This window comes from Podarcis tiliguerta (assembly GCF_965153285.1).
Source record: "Podarcis tiliguerta genome assembly, chromosome: 3".
Classification (NCBI taxonomy): Eukaryota; Metazoa; Chordata; class Lepidosauria; order Squamata; family Lacertidae; genus Podarcis; species Podarcis tiliguerta.
The window spans coordinates 39537586-39555347 of record NC_139536.1 but is presented as its reverse complement, the minus strand read 5'-3'; the positions used below and the strand labels follow the sequence as shown (position 1 = coordinate 39555347).

The 17762-nt window shown below is 40.1% G+C and overlaps 2 protein-coding genes across 6 annotated transcripts; one reads left to right on the top strand and one right to left on the bottom strand.

The window, feature by feature from the left end:
• Positions 1-2645: 2645 nt before the first annotated feature.
• Positions 2646-13108, bottom strand: RNF212 (ring finger protein 212). 5 transcript variants are annotated; one of them, XM_083433860.1, is made up of 10 exons: positions 12735-13108; positions 11324-11385; positions 10825-10899; positions 9257-9313; positions 8240-8307; positions 7491-7560; positions 6650-6713; positions 5472-5544; positions 4043-4242; positions 2646-2795 (listed from the first exon to the last, which is right to left on the bottom strand). In XM_083433860.1, the coding sequence occupies exons 1-10, from the start codon at positions 12844-12846 to the stop codon at positions 2728-2730; spliced, it is 849 nt and encodes a 282-aa protein (XP_083289986.1). In that variant the 5' UTR covers positions 12847-13108; the 3' UTR covers positions 2646-2727. The 5 variants fall into 5 exon arrangements, with proteins under 5 accessions (XP_083289986.1, XP_083289984.1, XP_083289985.1 ...); XM_083433858.1 differs by having other exon boundaries at positions 4034-4242; positions 12735-12987; XM_083433859.1 differs by having other exon boundaries at positions 4034-4242; positions 7491-7557; positions 12735-12987.
• A 413-nt stretch (positions 13109-13521) lies between these two features.
• Positions 13522-17349, top strand: NANP (N-acetylneuraminic acid phosphatase). The gene is made up of 2 exons (XM_083432262.1): positions 13522-13918; positions 16277-17349. The coding sequence occupies exons 1-2, from the start codon at positions 13829-13831 to the stop codon at positions 16997-16999; spliced, it is 813 nt and encodes a 270-aa protein (XP_083288388.1). The 5' UTR covers positions 13522-13828; the 3' UTR covers positions 17000-17349.
• The last annotated feature ends 413 nt before the right edge of the window (positions 17350-17762 follow it).

Genomic DNA, 17762 nt, shown 5'->3' with positions numbered 1-17762 from the left:
TGAAAGTGTATCAAGTAAGATATGAAACAGGTTTCTGGCATTCATATATCCACTTATTGGATTCCCACAGAAAGGTTCATTTCCGATTATATGGGATGGGGTGAGAATGCAGGCTCTTATTTTGTTGCCAATGGCATCCTTTGGTTACTGAAAGAAACTTGCATGCACCAGGAGAACTCTAACCTTCCATCTGGAAGCACCCTTTGTTAACCACTCTGGGAAGTATATTGCAGGGGTGGGAAGCGATATATCCTACTAAAGAAATAACTGTTAAGTGTGTTTAGGATTACAGCCATAGTGTGCCAGTAACGCCACCCATAATTTTGTGTTAACTGTTGTTGCCTTATTGTCAGGAATGATCCATATGGACGAGGACCAATGCTTTAGGCGGCAGCAGAGCTGCTTACATTAATGCAAGAGCTTTGCTCACTGTTTTGGGCTGTGCTATGCACATTGATTGTGCTGGAAAGTCAGTTTTGGAGGACAAGATCTGCACAAACACACTGGAGGGGCAGGGAGATTGTTCTGTCTGCCAGGCAGAACTACTTGCATTGATGGAACCTTAGTGCAATGTTGAATTCCACCCATAGGCTCCTGTTTGTAAAAAATAATAAATAAATAAATAAATAAATAAATAAATAATAACTTCTTTTTATGAATGGGGCATGGAAGATTTGGAGAAGTTAAATTAGTCTTTAATAGCTATTATTCCTTCATAAAATGTGTTTGCCAATCCTGCAACACTTTACTCAAGTTCAAAACTGATGGAATTAAACAGGCCCAGATTTGAGGGGCATTTTACTGAACAGGGTAAATTAGACGTGGCTGCTTTATTTTACTTTCTAGAGAGGATAAAACTAAATGTTAGTTCAGACATTTAGGATTTCTTAATACAAAATATCTAAACCCCTTTCTCTCAGAACTTTGGTAAGTACACATAAAAAATTCCTACACTGCTTCCTACATACAGTATATATGACTCCCAGAAATATACTTGTGCTCAATGTGATTTACTCCCAGGTAAAGGAATGTCTCAGAGTAAATTCATTATTACTTACTTCTAAGTAGACACAGGGTTGTAATGTATGTTCACAAACTTTTATGATGGTAACAAGTCTGCATACTTTGCAGTGTTAAATAGCTTTTGCAAAAGGAGAAGTCTGAAGGTATATGTATCAAACTGGCGAGGCCATAACAGCATCCAGTCACTTAAAAAAACATGTTTGCTTTACAGCTAAAGTTCTAAGCGTATCAAGAAGCTTTAATGTAACAGAGGATTAACAAATAGCAGGTCACTAAGATTTCCCCAATGAAACCAAACTGCCCCTGAAACTGGCCAGTTCTGCATTTTCATTGTCAGGTTAATCTTTTAAAGGTTTTGTTACCCCCCTACCCCTTTTAGGACAAACATTCTAATCTGCAAGCAAGTTCAGATGGAGATCTTGTATTTTAATTTGATAGCCATGTCCAAATTCACACATCTTCTTTTTTATCCTGGGTGAACAAATGTGAATTACTGGTAACTACAATATTCACAATTGCCGACAATTAGACTAGCCCAGAGCTTTCCAAGCTGTGTGTTGTGATACATTAGTGTGACGTGATACATTAGTGTGTCGGTTGCAGTGTGCAGATGTGTCACACAAACTCTCCCAGGGCTGGAAAGGGATTAGTTTAACTTCTGGTTTGCTAGTAAAACTGAATTACTGTGTCGCGAAATGATGCATGTCTAAAAAGTGTGCTACCAACATTAAAAGTTTGGAAAGCTTAACAGGCCCACTCAAAAATGAATGTTCTAATAATGAGCTGTGAAGCACTGTAAATTTAAAAAAATACATCCCAGCATAGAATTGGGGTGAGGGTAGGCAAAGATGACAACAGAGCCAATTCCAGCTATAACTCTTTTCCACAGGGCAGCTGGTGGTCAAAGCCCTTATAAGAAGGATCCTGATGAATTGCTATATTTTAATGTGGTTTCATTCATGTATCTTTCTTACTTCTAAGCCGCCTTGTAAGGACTTGTATCCTGAAAGGTGAGGTCTGAATGAGCTCTACCTTTAAGCGGCACCTTCTAGAGCCTGGCCAGACACATCCAGTTTAATGGAGGTTTTCTGCTTTGTTTCTCCACTTTTACCAGGGGTGCAAGCAAAGCAGGAGCGAACAAGCATCAGCATACTGTTCAAGCCTGATCAACAAACCAGCAAGCCTGACTTAGTATGATGTGTGAACATACCTTCTGATTATTAAAATAAATGATGATGGGCAGTCATCTAGGACTGCAACGCTAATGTTCACTTACATAGGAATAAGACCCAATGAATTCAGTACAACTGATTGGGGTGCGAGGAGCAAGAATGACTCACTTCTCTATTCCAGTGAGGGGTGAGTTACTGGAGCTGCTTTGCCATGGTGGTGGAGAGAGGTGCAGGGTCTGGCAAAGGAGGAGAGGACATTCCTTCACTTGCCTGCTCTCCCTCATCTCAAGGAAATGTTAATAATATTTTCAGTCTACTTAGCAAGTCTTCTTGAGGAATTTTAACCTGTGATGAAGGGCAAGGTCTCACAAATGGACTAAAGAACTTCACAAGAGCAAAATACTGTAGTCTTGTTTTCTCCGAAAGAATAGCACAATAAAAAGCAATGACAAAAAATTAACGTTTTAATCAAGCCAGATACTGTACAGTGGTATGAATCTTTATATATATTTTTATATACATTTTAAAATATTCAGCGGATGAGTTCTCTGTTGAACGGCGTTTGCAGGTGTAATGAATGTCCTGGAAGACTGGTGGAACCTATAAAAGGGGAGATTTAAAACTAGAATAAATTTCATTACCCAAAATTAAATGAATTATTTATACACATTAATTATCACAATAGCAAATAAATAAACTGAAAATGGAAGAAATCATACTGAGCCACAAATTCTTAAAAACTCGCTTTCAACCTAAAAATAAGGAAGGTTCACATTTTAGTAGCATCAATTCTGCATGTGGCCAATGCCAGATATGATTTTGACATCATAAAATGTCATTTAATATATATTTCTCCAAATATACCTGAAGAGTATGTAACCCAAGGTACCACTGTATATAAATTGTTGAACTAAATTGATTGATTGATTGATTGATTGATTGGAATAAAAATAAGTACTCTGTCTCCAAGGCTATTGTGTTTCCCTTCCCTATTCCGGGTCTATTTGTGTGTCAGGGGATCTAGAAAAGCCGCCTCCTAATCCACCCATGGTATCCCCCTTTTTTGCTGTTGCACTTGCCACAAGGAGGTTTGCCAGGATGGACCTTCTCCTCTGTCCATGGGCCTCTCCTGATGATATACAGAGGGAGTGGTGTTCTATCCTTTGGGCTCTAGGTTGCCCCCACTCCAGGGACCACAGGATGATAGCCTAGCTTGTATTATTTTCAGAAGGCAATTGCTTGCCAAGCTCACACAGTAGTATTAGAAGAAGAAGAAGAAGAAGAAGAGTTTGGATTTGATATCCCGCCTTTCACTCCCTTTAAGGAGTCTCAAAGCGGCTAACATTCTCCTTTCCCTTCCTCCCCCACAACAAACACTCTGTGAGGTGAGTGAGGCTGAGAGACTTCAAAGAAGTGTGACTGGCCCAAGGTCACCCAGCAGCTGCATGTGGAGGAGCGGAGACGCGAACCCGGTTCCCCAGATTAGGAGTCTGTCGCTCTTAACCACTACACCACACTGGCTCTCAATTACTGCCCCAACAAATCAATACAGTGGTACCTCAGGTTACAGACACTTCAGGTTACAGATGCTTCAGGTTACAGACTCCGTTAACCCAGAAATAGTACCTCGGGTTAAGAACTTTGCTTCAGGATGAGAAGAGAAATTGCGCACTGGCGGTGCAGCGGCAGTGGGAGGCCCCATTAGCTAAAGTGGTGCTTCAGGTTAAAAACAGTTTCAGGTTAAGAATGGACCTCCAGAACGAATTAAGTTCTTAACCCAAGGTACCACTGTACAGTGCACTTTACACTAAATATGGTCATTTCTGTCACTCACTAACCTTGCTTACCTAAATTCTGCCTTTGTAAAAGATTGGGAAGGCTGATTGGATGTCTTGTCACTGATGAGAGTGAAGGTGTTGGTGTGCATCGATAATGCTGCATAGTTCTTTGTCCAAATCCATCTGGCGTTTGATCTCTATTATTTTGTGTTGATACAAATGGTGACATATAAGAAGTCTCCCTATTTGGCATTCTTAAGGACAATGACCTAAAAAGTAGAAGGACAAGACAGTGTCTATATCGCATATTGAGAAAGGTAGGCCTATTGAATAATCAATTCTAGCAGGATGTACATTTTTGTTTAGCTTTTATTATTTATTTGCCACATTTATAGACCGTTAAACATTTAGTAAACTTTGTGTATTATGGAAATGACAAAACAAAAAAGTGATAAATTACATCCGCCTCGCAGACGTTCTAAGTTACGACTGCGGCAAACCCGGAAGTAAACACTGGGTTTGCCGCAATTCATGCATGCGTGGAAGCGGCTTCTGCCATCTGCGTGCGCACACAAGCAGCTGCCATCTCTACACATGTGCAGAAGCGTGCTGTTGCCAAATGCGCATGCACACAACGGCACCTCTACTAGTGTCTGGTTTTGCCCAGCCAACAGGCCTCCGGAACGGATTATGATTGTAAGTAGAGGTTGTACTGTACTGTTAGGAGATACCCCTCAAGAGAAAAAAATTACCAAGGTGCATTCCATGTATTTGGTGAATGTATTCTTGGAAGTTTTATTCCGTCAGAATAAAAAAGAATTGAGATATTAAGATTAGGACTTTGTTTTCAACAAAGCAAACATTTTATTAATATTAATAATAAACATTTTATTAATATTTAACCCAATAAATAAAAATTTCACAAATAAAAATTTCAAGCTGGATATATTTGAAAACGGAGGCCAACTTGAATGATAACTTTTTTCTTTGGAGAAACAAAATTCCTAGATGCGAACCACCCTGAGATCTTATGAGGAAAGGTGTTAAATAAATAAATAAATAAATAAATCTTCAATCCAAGTTGTTCACCGCTGCTTTGCACAGCTATTGATGCACCCACAGCCTGGCCACTCACAGACGAGTGAGTGGCAGACAGATTGGGTCTGATCCCTGGGCCAGCTTCAGGATGGTGAAGCAACAGGGCCAAGATCAGGCCCTATGCCAGCCAGGATTGACTGTGAGAGTAGCTTAGGGTCCTGGGCAGGTGACACCCTGCCCCCACCCTGTCCTTGGAACACCCCATTTTTGGGCCAACCACCAGGCTCTTTTGATGTGGATACTGTGGGCAGGCAGAAGGGAGAGGCTTGCGCCACTGGCTGGCAAAATTGAGTGGAGGGATGCACAGTCTGCATAAAGGGGTATGGCTTGCAGCCCAAGGTGGAAAAACACACCCCTTGCATTTCAAAAGTTGACTCTTACTGGTAAATTGGTTTGTTACCTTACAGAGCCTGATGAACTGTTTTGAGAAGAAGTCATTCCAGACAATTGAGAACCTCTCCATGTAACACTACCTGTAAACAACATTCCTGAATATATTAGAACATGAAAGAATTTAGATGGCATACTACATTATTTTGAAAGCACATATCCAGAAACATATCCAGAAATATAATACAGTGGTACCTTGGGTTACATACGCTTCAGGTTACAGACTCCACTAACCCAGAAATATTACCTCGGGTTAAGAACTTTGCTTCAGGATGAGAACAGAAATCGTGCTCCGGCGGCGCGACAGCAGCAGCAGGCCCCATTGGCTAAAGTGTTGCTTCAGGTTAAGAACAGTTTCAGGTTAAGAACGGACCTCCGGAACAAATTAAGTACTTAACCCGAAGTACCACTGTATATCTCTTGAAAAAGTGAAATGTCAATGTATCCTTTGGATTACTCAAAATTATCTACTACGTTTGAAGCCAGCAAGATGATTGACAGTCAAACTTTCAGCAACAATGTTTTTACCATTATAAATGGGCCATGGTTTTGTAAAAAGTTACAAATCCAATGATAACATTAAAAAACAAACAAACATGATCTACTATATTATTTTTCTGTAATTTGGTTTTTATTATCTTCCTAACTATCTATATATGTTCCTCTGGACCTCACTTATATACTGATGGATCAAATTTGTTAAAATACTTCTACATATGATGAAAATGAGAACAGTGCTTCTTCCACAACAATTAGAAACTGAAATCTACGTAGTCCAAAGCACTATATTTATTAGAAAAGTCTGAAAACTTTTCACCTGTATGAATCTTAGTATCTAAAGGCTGACATATATGGTATAAAGTTTACCTAAGTATTGAGCAGACTAGCCAACCTACCCTTTGAACAGAATGTAGGGTTGTTAGACATTTATTCTAGAGCTGGGTGAACAAATTTTTGCATGATTCTCTAAAAGGAATTGGCTCCTTCAAGTATTCAGTCTGAATTCCTGAAAACCCTCAAGGAATTTTTGAGAGTTTAAAATATCATCTCAGCTACCTTCTACCTTGTCCCATCCTCAAGGGTAGCAAGTAGTGGTAGGTGTGCATGAATAAAACCATTATCAGGGTGCAAGCTAAATTATACCTATTCCTACTCAGCTTTTAAAAATTGGTCATGATATCTTCTTACCCATATGCCCATTCTGAGGTGGGCTTATCAATGATATCCTGGTTGGTCCAGCAGCTGTTTCAGTCTAGATGTATTCAGAAAAATTGACAGTATAATATGTAAAAACATAGAAAATATATAATTTCAGTTTTTTTAAAAAAACTGCTGCTGTATCATGGACATTTTAGCTTGCCAGTAATTTGATTGTTTCTTGACAAGGAGAGATATTATTAACTTGTACTACTTAAATTCAATAAAGTGCTTTATTAACCTATTCTGTATTTACTAAAAGAATCTGTTAAGCAGCTTCCAAGAGGCTCAAGCTATCATGCAAAAAAGTAAAACAAATAAAATTAAAAATTGCAATAAAAAATTGCAAAAACAATAAACGGAATAAACAGCACTAAGCAAAACAATTAGCCAGCAGAACAGAAGACAGAATGGAAGGCAAGGGTTTTAAACCCTCCAGAAGAAGAGCAATTACAAAGCTCATTTCACAGTCTCAATGTAACTCTTGTTTCTCACTGCTACTAAGGTGACAAGCCCCTTCTGAATTTTCACAATCCAAGTGCAAATGGGATCAGGAAAAGAAGATTGGAATATGTAAGGTAATGTAAAGAGACCCACACAGAGAAAACCTATTCCACAGTGTCACCCCCAAGCACAAACCCATACATTGCTATTGCCTAAATTGAGTATCCCCTCATATTGAAGCCACTCTCCCTGCTGACACATCACTTTATCTATCTGGATATTGAAGCCACTCCTCTCCCTGCTGACACATCACTTTATCTATCTGGGAATTAGAGTGGAAGATTCCTAATTACACCTAATTTGACACAGAAAAGAGAAGGACACTTACTTTCCTCACTGAAGACGGCACATAATCTGTTTCCATTGGTGAAGACCTACTGATTTGAGATTGAAAGCTGCTAAATGTTAAAATAAAACACCATTAAAGATTTTTTAAACCACTAAGCTTGCCATATTATATTTAATTTGTTTAGTTATAAACAACAGAATATTGCAGCATCTCTATGTAAAACTATACCTTATTAAAGCTTTTTTGAACTTCTATCTTATATGAAACTATATAAGATCTCATGCCATTTGTCCTTTTTCTAACAGGCTACAAGCATAACTGCATTCTTCAAATACCTTTATGAATAATTCAGTGGTTAATAATTCCTTTAGAGATTTACAGTACAATCCTTTTCATGTCTACTTAGAAGTGTGCCTGCTGGGTTCAATGGGGCATACAGTTAAGTCGACATGGAATTGCAACTTTTAAAGTTGCTATCAATGATAAGCAAACAATTCCATCAGATCACAAATATATATCTTATCTGGATTCCAATGAAGCAATTTTGCAGATGATTTTGAAAACTGCACACAAAAAATAAAACTCTCATAAGACTGTCCTTGAATGTTGACGGGATTTAATACATTTCTTTTCCATTTCCATTTATTTCTGTTGTATCATACCAAAGTTCCACCCAATACAGTGTAATATTTTCTATAATGAAATATTTCCCAAGAAGTACACAAAACAGCTTTACCCCATACTATCAACAATTAAGTGGTCAGGCTAATAATTAAAATGTTGCTTACTGTTGCACTTGCTGTTTATGTTGCATTTGTTGTGTTGCTTTCTTAAGATATCCTTCCAATTTTGTAATCTGTATAGAATAATGTATTTCAGTAATTTAACCTTCATGATTTATGTTGTCATCCACAACCCACTGCAAATGTCCAATGGTCTTTAACGAGATTGAGAGTAAGTGGCTTGCTGCTCATAGTCATAACATTCTGACTAGCAGATGAAACAAAGGGCTGGACTGGGCAATCATCTCTCTAAAACAAGAACCCACTGCACCTATCCCACCTCTTGACATGTACCATACTGGCCCGAATATAAGCCGCACCCACAAATAAGCTTCACCTTTAAAATTGAAGAGGGAAAAAGAAAAAAAAGACAATATCTGGGCTGCTTCTGGGGGGGAGCTGTGCCGCTTTGCCAGCAGCATATGGTTGCGAATAGAAGCCGCACAGGCAGAATTTGGGGGGAGGGGGAGTGCAGCTTATATTCAGGCCAATATGGTAATGTAATATTAATAATACAAATGTGTAAGTCAATCTGTTGCATTTTGGTAGTATAATATAAATCTATAAATATAACTTCCTCTAACCTCCCTCCAGTGTTTCAAATCAACTAGAATCAAGGTACCTTTGAGGAAGGCCCTTCTCTCAGCCCCACCACCCTCACAGGCACACTTGGTGGGGATGTGGGAGAGGGCCTTCTCGGTGGCTGCTTCCAAGCTTCCCTAGGGAAGCTAGACTGGCTCCCTCCTTGCTGTCCTTCCGCTAGCAAGTGAAGACTATCTTGAAACAACAGGCTTTGGAGAACTGTCTGCTTTTAATGAAAGGGCTGGGGCCGTGCTGTTTTTATTGTAATTGTGGACATGTTTCACACAGATTATATATATATATATATCGTTTTAATCAGTGTTCAATTGCATTTTAATGATTTATTTTTCTATGTTTTTAGTAGTTCTTGTTTTTATCTGTAAGTTGTTTTGAGTCCCATCAGGGGCAAAAGGGGGTATAAATATATATATATGACAATACCTTTCCTTTGTAGTTTGCTAATAACCGTCTTCTGTGTTTTTCTTGGAAATGGGCAATCTAGAAAGGAAGAAAAATAGGATTACATGTCATTCAATTATGTTGCCATGATGAACAACTAGATGAACAACAATAAAAAAATAAGAGAAACTATATACCTAATGCTAATTATCATACCCTTTCTTTTAATACAGCAGCAAGTATGCATACTTTTCCAGAGCCAGTTCACTCTAAGGCCACTATTCTGTTCTCTCCAAGCAAGAAACTTAAGTTGCAGAACGACTCTTCAATGGCATCCAGCATGATGTTCCCATGCCATTTTACCATTGGGCCTGGTCTGGCCATTCAAAATGCTAAAGGACAGAACCTCTCATACTTCACAATGGATCACTCAGTGAACTGCTCGTCTCAAGGCCTCCACATGTGGCAGCACTCAAGTGTCTATTGAGAATATATTGTGTGTGCATGCACATTAAGAACTGAGAAGAAAGTGAGCTGATTAAAAAATATTGTTTGTATTTGTTTGGCGATTATGGGTTTAAGTTGTTGGCTGTCTCACAGCTTTGCCCATCTGAAAAAACAAGTTGATACATGTCACTTTTTAATTAGAAAAGTTTGTCATAATTAAACCCTGTCTATCAAGGACAGTGGCCATTGTTTCTTTGAAGCCTTTGTACTGCAATACAAATCAAAGGCATCTGCAGGCTATAATTAGTCAGGAACTTCTTTGAGATTCAGATTAAAGGAGGAGCAAGACAAAGAGACACACCGCCATACCGGAGGGAAATGAATCAACACAAGTCTCTATGCAAGAAAGTTACAGCATAGAACTGTAAATTTGATCAAAATACTGGATGCAGTTAAACCTAGTTTTCTTTTCTGTGCCTTTGCTCCTATTTGGGGAAGTGCCTTGTGTGTATGAAACCTTCTGTTCACTCCTTTATCCTAAGAACCATTTAAAAAATCCTTTTAGGAAACTTTTTCATGATATCTGATAATATACCACCCATGTCTAAAGGTCAAGTTCCAAACTAGTTTGAATTGTTCTTGAGGGGACACCAGAGAAATTTTAATTGCTGGATAAAATTATGAAGGCCACTTCATAATTACTGGATTATATATAATTTCAAGTTCTTAACTACATTTTTATTAAAATATTTTAAATTTTGCAACAAACCATTAATGTAAGAAATGAAATAAACTCTGGTCTGCTGTAGTCAAAACAAAATAAAAAAATTCCTTCCAGTAGCACCTTAGAGATCAACTAAGTTGTTATTGGTATGAGCTTTCGTGTGCATGCACACTTCTTCAGGTACCTTCAGATACTAACTTTTCACTTAAAGCTAAATTAAAGTTCTCACACCTATGCTCTATACCAAAATGCAATTTTATTGCACAAAATATTACATTATAAGTAATTTATAATAACTATATTATGTACTCTATATTCATTGGCAATACCAAATCCATTAAAGAATTTCTTCTTCTGGGTTGGTGACAATTTGATGGTGAAAATCATCTCTAGCATATTCCTGATGAAAAATCACTCCAATAGATAACAAACAACTCACTTGTGTGATTTCTTTGGAATATGTTTTGCATAATCCATCTATTTCCATAAACAGCAACTGGATATTTGAACTCACCTGCAGAGAAACATATTACACATAACCAAAAAACATTCAAAGCATATCAATCTTTTTGAAATACAGTGGTACCTCAGGTTAAGAACTTAATTGTTCTGGAGGTCTGTTCTTAACCTGAAACTGTTCTTAACCTGAGGTACCACTTTAGCTAATGGGGCCTCCCACTGCCACCGCGCCGCCGCCACGTGATTATTTACAGAAACTGGTATGTAAGTCATATAAATAATAAAAAATTGTTACAGAATAGTTACAGAACTAGGTAGTTGGTCTGGGATCAAAATCAAAATACACTTTAAAAGATTATGTTCCAGTGGAATCAGCAGGACAAAATAACTAAGTTTTAAAATAACAATAAAAATATTTATGTTACTAAGCATTTGTAAATCCTCAAACATTGTAGTTGCAAGCAACTGTTTTTCTGTACCTTTTTGGAAAGGACTATTGTACGACAAGGAGCTCTGCAAATCACACACTCATCTTTTTTACCTATAAAATAAAGATCAATGCATAGTAAATGTTATTTTGATTAGCAAATGTATGTTGTAACCTTTGATGAATTAAAAATATAAATACATAAATACATACATAAATACATACATATGTTGCACCTTAAAGATAAACAGATCTATTAAGGCAAAACATATATTAGTCTTTAAGGTGCTACCAGACCCTTGGTGGTTTTGCTGCTGAAAGTCGCCTCACTTGCCATCAAGACATCCTGTGAGCAGAATTCTGCAGAATGGATGCTTTTGCATTACAAGTGGAGAATTCAGGATTCAAGCCAGGATGTTAAGGCTGCAGTCTATAACTATTTAGCTGGGAGTAAGCACCACTGGAAGTTACTTTTGAGTAGACATGTACAGGATGATTGTATTTTAAGTCTAGATATTGCAATACTCCCACTGAAATCTGCCTGACTTAAAATACGGAGAATGCTGGTGTTACTCTTAAAATGTGACAGATGCACATAAATAAAATGGCTTTAATTTATTTTGTATGTGCTAATGCTAAAAATTGAGTGGGATAAGTAAATAATGGTTATTGTAATAACTGGTGCCCCTAAGCAATATCTTCATGACTTTTCAGCCACAGGAAAGAAACAACAGTATATTTGTTTCTCAGAGTACAGAGTTGAGATGGAGGTTGTTAAGGCCTTGCAACTCTACCCACTGATCAGATACATTTATTTACAGTATAAAATTATTTATAGATTAACCCCTCATGCAAAATCTGAGGGTGGTATACAACAAAATTCACGATGAGATAAAATACTATTAAAAACAATACAGAACAATAATTAAAAGCTTAAATCTAAATTAAAAACTCATCTTAAAAACTTAATACTATTGGACACAACGGACAAGCTTGCTGACACAAAAAGGAGACATTTTAAGGTTAGAAGTGAGGATGCCTGAGATTGAGAATGGCATATGCCAGTTTGCATTGCTGCAGCTACTTCAGGGCGAGTTTGTAGGTCCAATTTTTATGAAGGACCCCCCCCCCCCTCCAATAACTGCCAGTACCCTGTGCCATGAACTGCCTTGAGAATTAAAAAGTAGACTTGGGTTCATACTGAGGTTCTGCCTTTGACCTATCATTTGAAGTTCCTTAACATAATATTCCTTTAGAGCGGCTGTGGGGGGACGTCCATGTTTTTGTTGAACTACAACTCCCATCATCCCTGGCTGTTGGCTATGCTTGCTGAGGCTGATGGGTGCTGTAGTCCAGCAACACCTGGCGGGCCAAAGGCTCAGCACACCTGTCCTAAGAGGCAAGACTCCCTCAATTCGTGTATGTTCTTGCAAAAGTAGCTATTTGTAGAATAGGGAGGCTACCTTTCCGGAGGCACTGCTCACAGACAACATGGCCGCAGTTGGTCAGGCAGAACTTTTGGGCGGCTCTTTGGGGCTTCTGGAAGCAAGCATTGCAGAACACCAGGGCAGCCATGAAGGGAAGGGAGGCGAGCGGGTTTTATCTACAACCCGTCGACGGAGCCATAGCCAGGAGGACACCTGCGCTGCCCCTTAGCTCATTCACTTGAAAAGGGTTTTTCCAGCCCCTCCCGAGGTGCCCAGGAGACCCGCCTCCTCCACCTCGCGGACGAGGCAGCTCGCCTGAGGTAGAAAGAGCCGCCTTCGTCCCCCGCCCCCTCCCCGCAAGAACGAGCAGCGCCGCGGCGCCCCTCCCCCACCACACCAGGTTGAGCGCTGAGTCAGGAAGGGGGCGGGGAAGAGGCAACGGTGACGCGAAAGGTTTGGCTCCTCCCTCCGCTGCCGACGACGTTCGTTTGTGAAGGGAGGCCTCAGAGATATGGCATTAAAATAACAGAGTGGCTCTGTCACTGTTGCGACAGGTCGTTTCTGGGTCCAGATAAGGGGGAACAAAGCATTTTTTCCAATGCCCACCATTGCGGAACTGAGAGCTGCTACGTGTTACACTGGTCAACAACAAATTTGTTGTCTGCGTTTTTTCAGCTGATTTAGGATGTGATCCATTGACCATATTGCGGGGGGAGGGGGGGAGGTCAGGCTGAGATTAAGCAACCTATGATGGACCACCGTTAAGGGGCTTGAGGCTGGCTTACATTTCCAGCTCAAAACGGAGCCCATGCCAACACTGCCCAGAAACGCAACCCGGAAGGACTCGGAAATTGGTTGTGTGGGTTGCTCTACGCTTAAAAGTCTATAGGCCTGGGTCTATCTGAGAATCCCACAGGGACGGGAGTTCCGACGGACACGTCCCGCATCCCTTAAGAGCGGTCTCGCTTTTTCTCGGGAGTTGCCGGTTCTCGCGAGGCACAAGCAAATGAATCGGCCGGCTGAGCTTGCATAGCTGGCGAGGCGGACGCTGCTGTTTCCTCCGCCTGCGAGACCCGCTGCGACTCCAGTGCTGCTGCTGCTGCGCTGCTGCTGCTGCTGCTGCTGCTGCTATGGGGCTGCAAGGGGTCAAGGCTGTTTTCTTTGACTTGGACAACACGCTGATCGACACCGCCGCCGCAGGCAGGAGAGCCATTGAGGAGGTACCGGTTGCACGCAGCTCCTCCCTTCTGGTCTTCCTCCGTTAAAAAAAAACACAACGACAAGGAAGTGCAAGTATAATAAGATGTAAAGCCTTATTGCCAGACAGTTCCTGCTCTGAATCTGTTGTGTCTTTTGTGGTTTTTAAGGAAGTAAAGTACTTTGCAACTCCCATCTCCCGGACATCTCGGGCTAAGGGGACACAGTGCTGAATCAATATTGGCCTTTAGTTAATTAAACTATGGCCTTTTAAACGGGGGGGGGGGGGGCGAAGAGGCGTTATTCTTTTTGTTAGTTCCTGTGTTATGTATTTTTGTGTTTTTATATTTTAAGTCACCTTGTGATCCTCGGATGAAGGGCAGTACAGTGGTACCTCGGGTTACATATGCTTCAGGTTACAGACTCCGCTAACCCAGAAATAGTGCTTCAGGTTAAGAACTTTGCTTCAGGATGAGAACAGAAATCGTGCTCCGGCGGCGCGGCAGCAGCAGGAGGCCCCATTAGCTAAAGTGGTGCTTCAGGTTAAGAACAGTTTCAGGTTAAGAACGGACCTCCGGAACAAATTAAGTACTTAACCCGAGGTACCACTGTATAGAAATTTAATAGATAATAATAAAAAATGTGATGGTGGTGATGAATGCAGCTATGTCACACAGCCAGCATTCACTCCCAGACACGACTTTCAAGAGCACAAATTCTATTGGATTTTCTTTTAAGCTCTTTCAGTCATTACTGTTGGATGTTTCATCTGTTTCACTATGGATCTCTTTCTTGAATATTTTCAAGGAAAGGCCCTGTTGCCCCTTATAGGGGAGGAAGTGCTGTGGGTATTTTGCATGTCCTCTCTTAGGGCATCTACATACCTGAACGGCTGACTTCTGGGGGCCATGTGAAGAATGCTGACAAGTTTAGGGATACTGGGGTGCTACCTTATACTGAATCTGACCATTAGTCTATTACCTTAATCCATATTGGCTACACTGACTGGTGGGTGACTCTCCAGTTGGTAGTCTCTTTCAGGCCGACCTGAAGATGCTGGGACCTTCTACATGCGAAGTATAAGCACTGAGCCACAGCCCTTAATGTATTAAGTACTCATAAGTAACAGCAAGTAATCAGAGGATAGTTATTTGTTCTTGGCCATTGTCCAATTAATCCAGAAGAAGAGAATGTACCTTGACACTTTATGTACTTTATGCACAGTACGATAAAGGCTTTGCCTTTTTTAAAAAAAAAAATTGCAGTGTGTGAGAGACAGAGTAGTTTGGAATTCACATGAAGAACTTGAAAATAGTGTCGCCTCTTGGATATGCAGCAGAATGTATTTCACAAAGTATGCCATGATTTGATTTTGGCATTCTAAATCAAAATGCTTACTGGGGTTAATGTCATTTACATGGGCTCTATTATGGTGGTGGTTAAAAGGCTTTGTGCCCTTGCATAGAGAAAGCTCTAGTGTTCCAACATCCCACCTTGCAGAAATTAACTCACGTTGTAACAAAAGGAGAGCTCTTGTGTAAATGTAGAATAGAACAGCATTGCTGTTTCAGGATGTGGATTAGAGGATTGCAGGTGCAGTATCCTTTAATTTCGTTTTTGCTGCTTTGCTGACTTGGTTGGACAATATAAGAGGACAACTGAGAACTTGTAGGTATGGGCTGTAGCAATTTCTAAATAATGTATAAGTTGTTATGGCTGAAATACACGAATTTCTTGATGTGTGTTACACTGTAGATTACCCCTGGAATGGAGGAAGCATCCAAAGGTAATGGCTGAATGAGTACTAAAAGAGTTGTGCTCTTGAAAATGGTGTCTGTGAGCTGAATAAGGGCTGTGTGGCATTGCTGCATTCATCGTCATATTATTATTTAGTATTATTATCTATTAAATTTCTATACTGTCCTTCATCTGAGGATCACAGGGCAGTTTACAATATAAAAGCACAACAACAGCCGACATAATAACAAACAAAACAAACACACACACCCAAGTTTAAAAGGCCATAGATTGTTTAATTAGCCAAAGGCCTGCGAGAAGAGGGATGTTTTTTGCCTGGTGCCTAAAGATATGTAATGAAGGTGTCTGGCAAGCCACCCTAGGGAAATCATTCCACAAATGGGGAGCCACTGTGTGCTGCCACCCTCCAGACCCCTCGTGGAGGAGGCATATGAAGAAGGCCCTCAGATTATGGTTGCAGGGTCTAGGTCAGTAATTATGGAGGCAGTCCTTGAGGTATTGCATTCTATGTGGGAGGTTGCACATTCCGGTGGAACATCTTTTAGAAATAAGCTGTTGTCCAGTACAGAGCAAAGCAGTAGAATCTTCACCAAACTGATCCTGTTTTATCTTTCATTTCATAGGTGATAAATGTCTTGCAGTCAGAGCATCATTGTGACGAAAAAGAAGCTCACCTGATTTGTGATAAAGTCCAAGCCAAACTCCTCAAAGAGTGCCACGATCCTTCTAAGATGTGTATTACTGACTTAAGGATTCAGCACTGGGAAGAAGCGATACAAGAAATAAAGGGAGGAACAGCCAACCGCAATCTAGCTACAGAATGTTATTTCCTTTGGAAAACTACCCGCCTGCAACATCTGACCTTGGCAGAAGAAACGCGAGGGATGCTCAGCAACCTTAGAAAATATGTCCGTTTGCTTCTGCTGACCAATGGAGACACTCAGACACAAAGAGAAAAGATTGAAGCCTGTGCTTGCCAGCCATACTTTGATGCCATTGTTGTGGGGGGAGAGCAAAAAGAAGAGAAACCGGCATCATCTATATTTCATCACTGTTGTGAACTACTAGGGGTTCAGCCTGAGGATTGCGTGATGGTTGGTGACTCTTTAGATACAGACATTCAAGGAGGCCTGAATGCAGGTTTTAAAGCAACAGTTTGGATAAATAAAACTGTCACGCCTCCAAAAGACACTTCTCCAGTCCCTCACTATATTATTTCATCTGTTCTTGATCTTCCAGGACTTCTACAAAACAAAGGAGATGCTAACTTAGAAATTAACCAGTTGGCTGGTATTTGTAACGTGTGCGATAGTTCCGCTGAGGAACCTAGGACTTTAACCTGCTAGGGTTCATTTTAAAGGGCATTTTTACGCATGAAGCTTGAATCAGCTTGCTACTAAGTAAAATACCTACATTGGCTACAATGTACATTTGATTTCTACGTTGTTACAGTAGGAGTATTTGCATGTAACACAAACAGAATGAAAAGCATCTCTGTTACATGCAGGAATGTAGAAGGCAGTATAAAGATCTGTTTTATGATTGTGGAATTAAATCCTAATTGTTCAAAACCCCATTTGGACAATCCAGCTTTGTCCTCTTATATATTCTTGTAATTCTGGATTCTCTCGTTCATTTTTACTGTGTTTTGCAGTGATTGTTCTCAAATAAAATGGTCTCAACATCATCAGTGAAATGGAACATGCCCTCGTATATACACAGACCCATTTTTCAGAGATATTAAGTAATCTGCTTTTTGTGAGGTAATATATTTACATTGACTAACGCTAGCATTTTAAAGCAGCGTGGTGATGACATCCCTATGTGATATAATTCAAAAAGACGTGCCTTCCTTGGCTTTCTCAGATGTGCGGCTCTTTGGAGTTCAGCTTATTCCACCTTGCGATGACAATTTTGTGTGCCATCTATGTCAGTGCTGCTTTACAAAGAACATAGGTGCGGCAGCTCACTGCCGCAAGGGGCTTGCAGTCTAAAAGAAGCACAGGGTGGCCTTAGAAGAAGGGAGTACTAGGATGCATGGGTAAGGCAGGGACAGAGTATATTATTACTTCACTTACACATACTTCTGCTTAGTTAAAATAGTGTTAT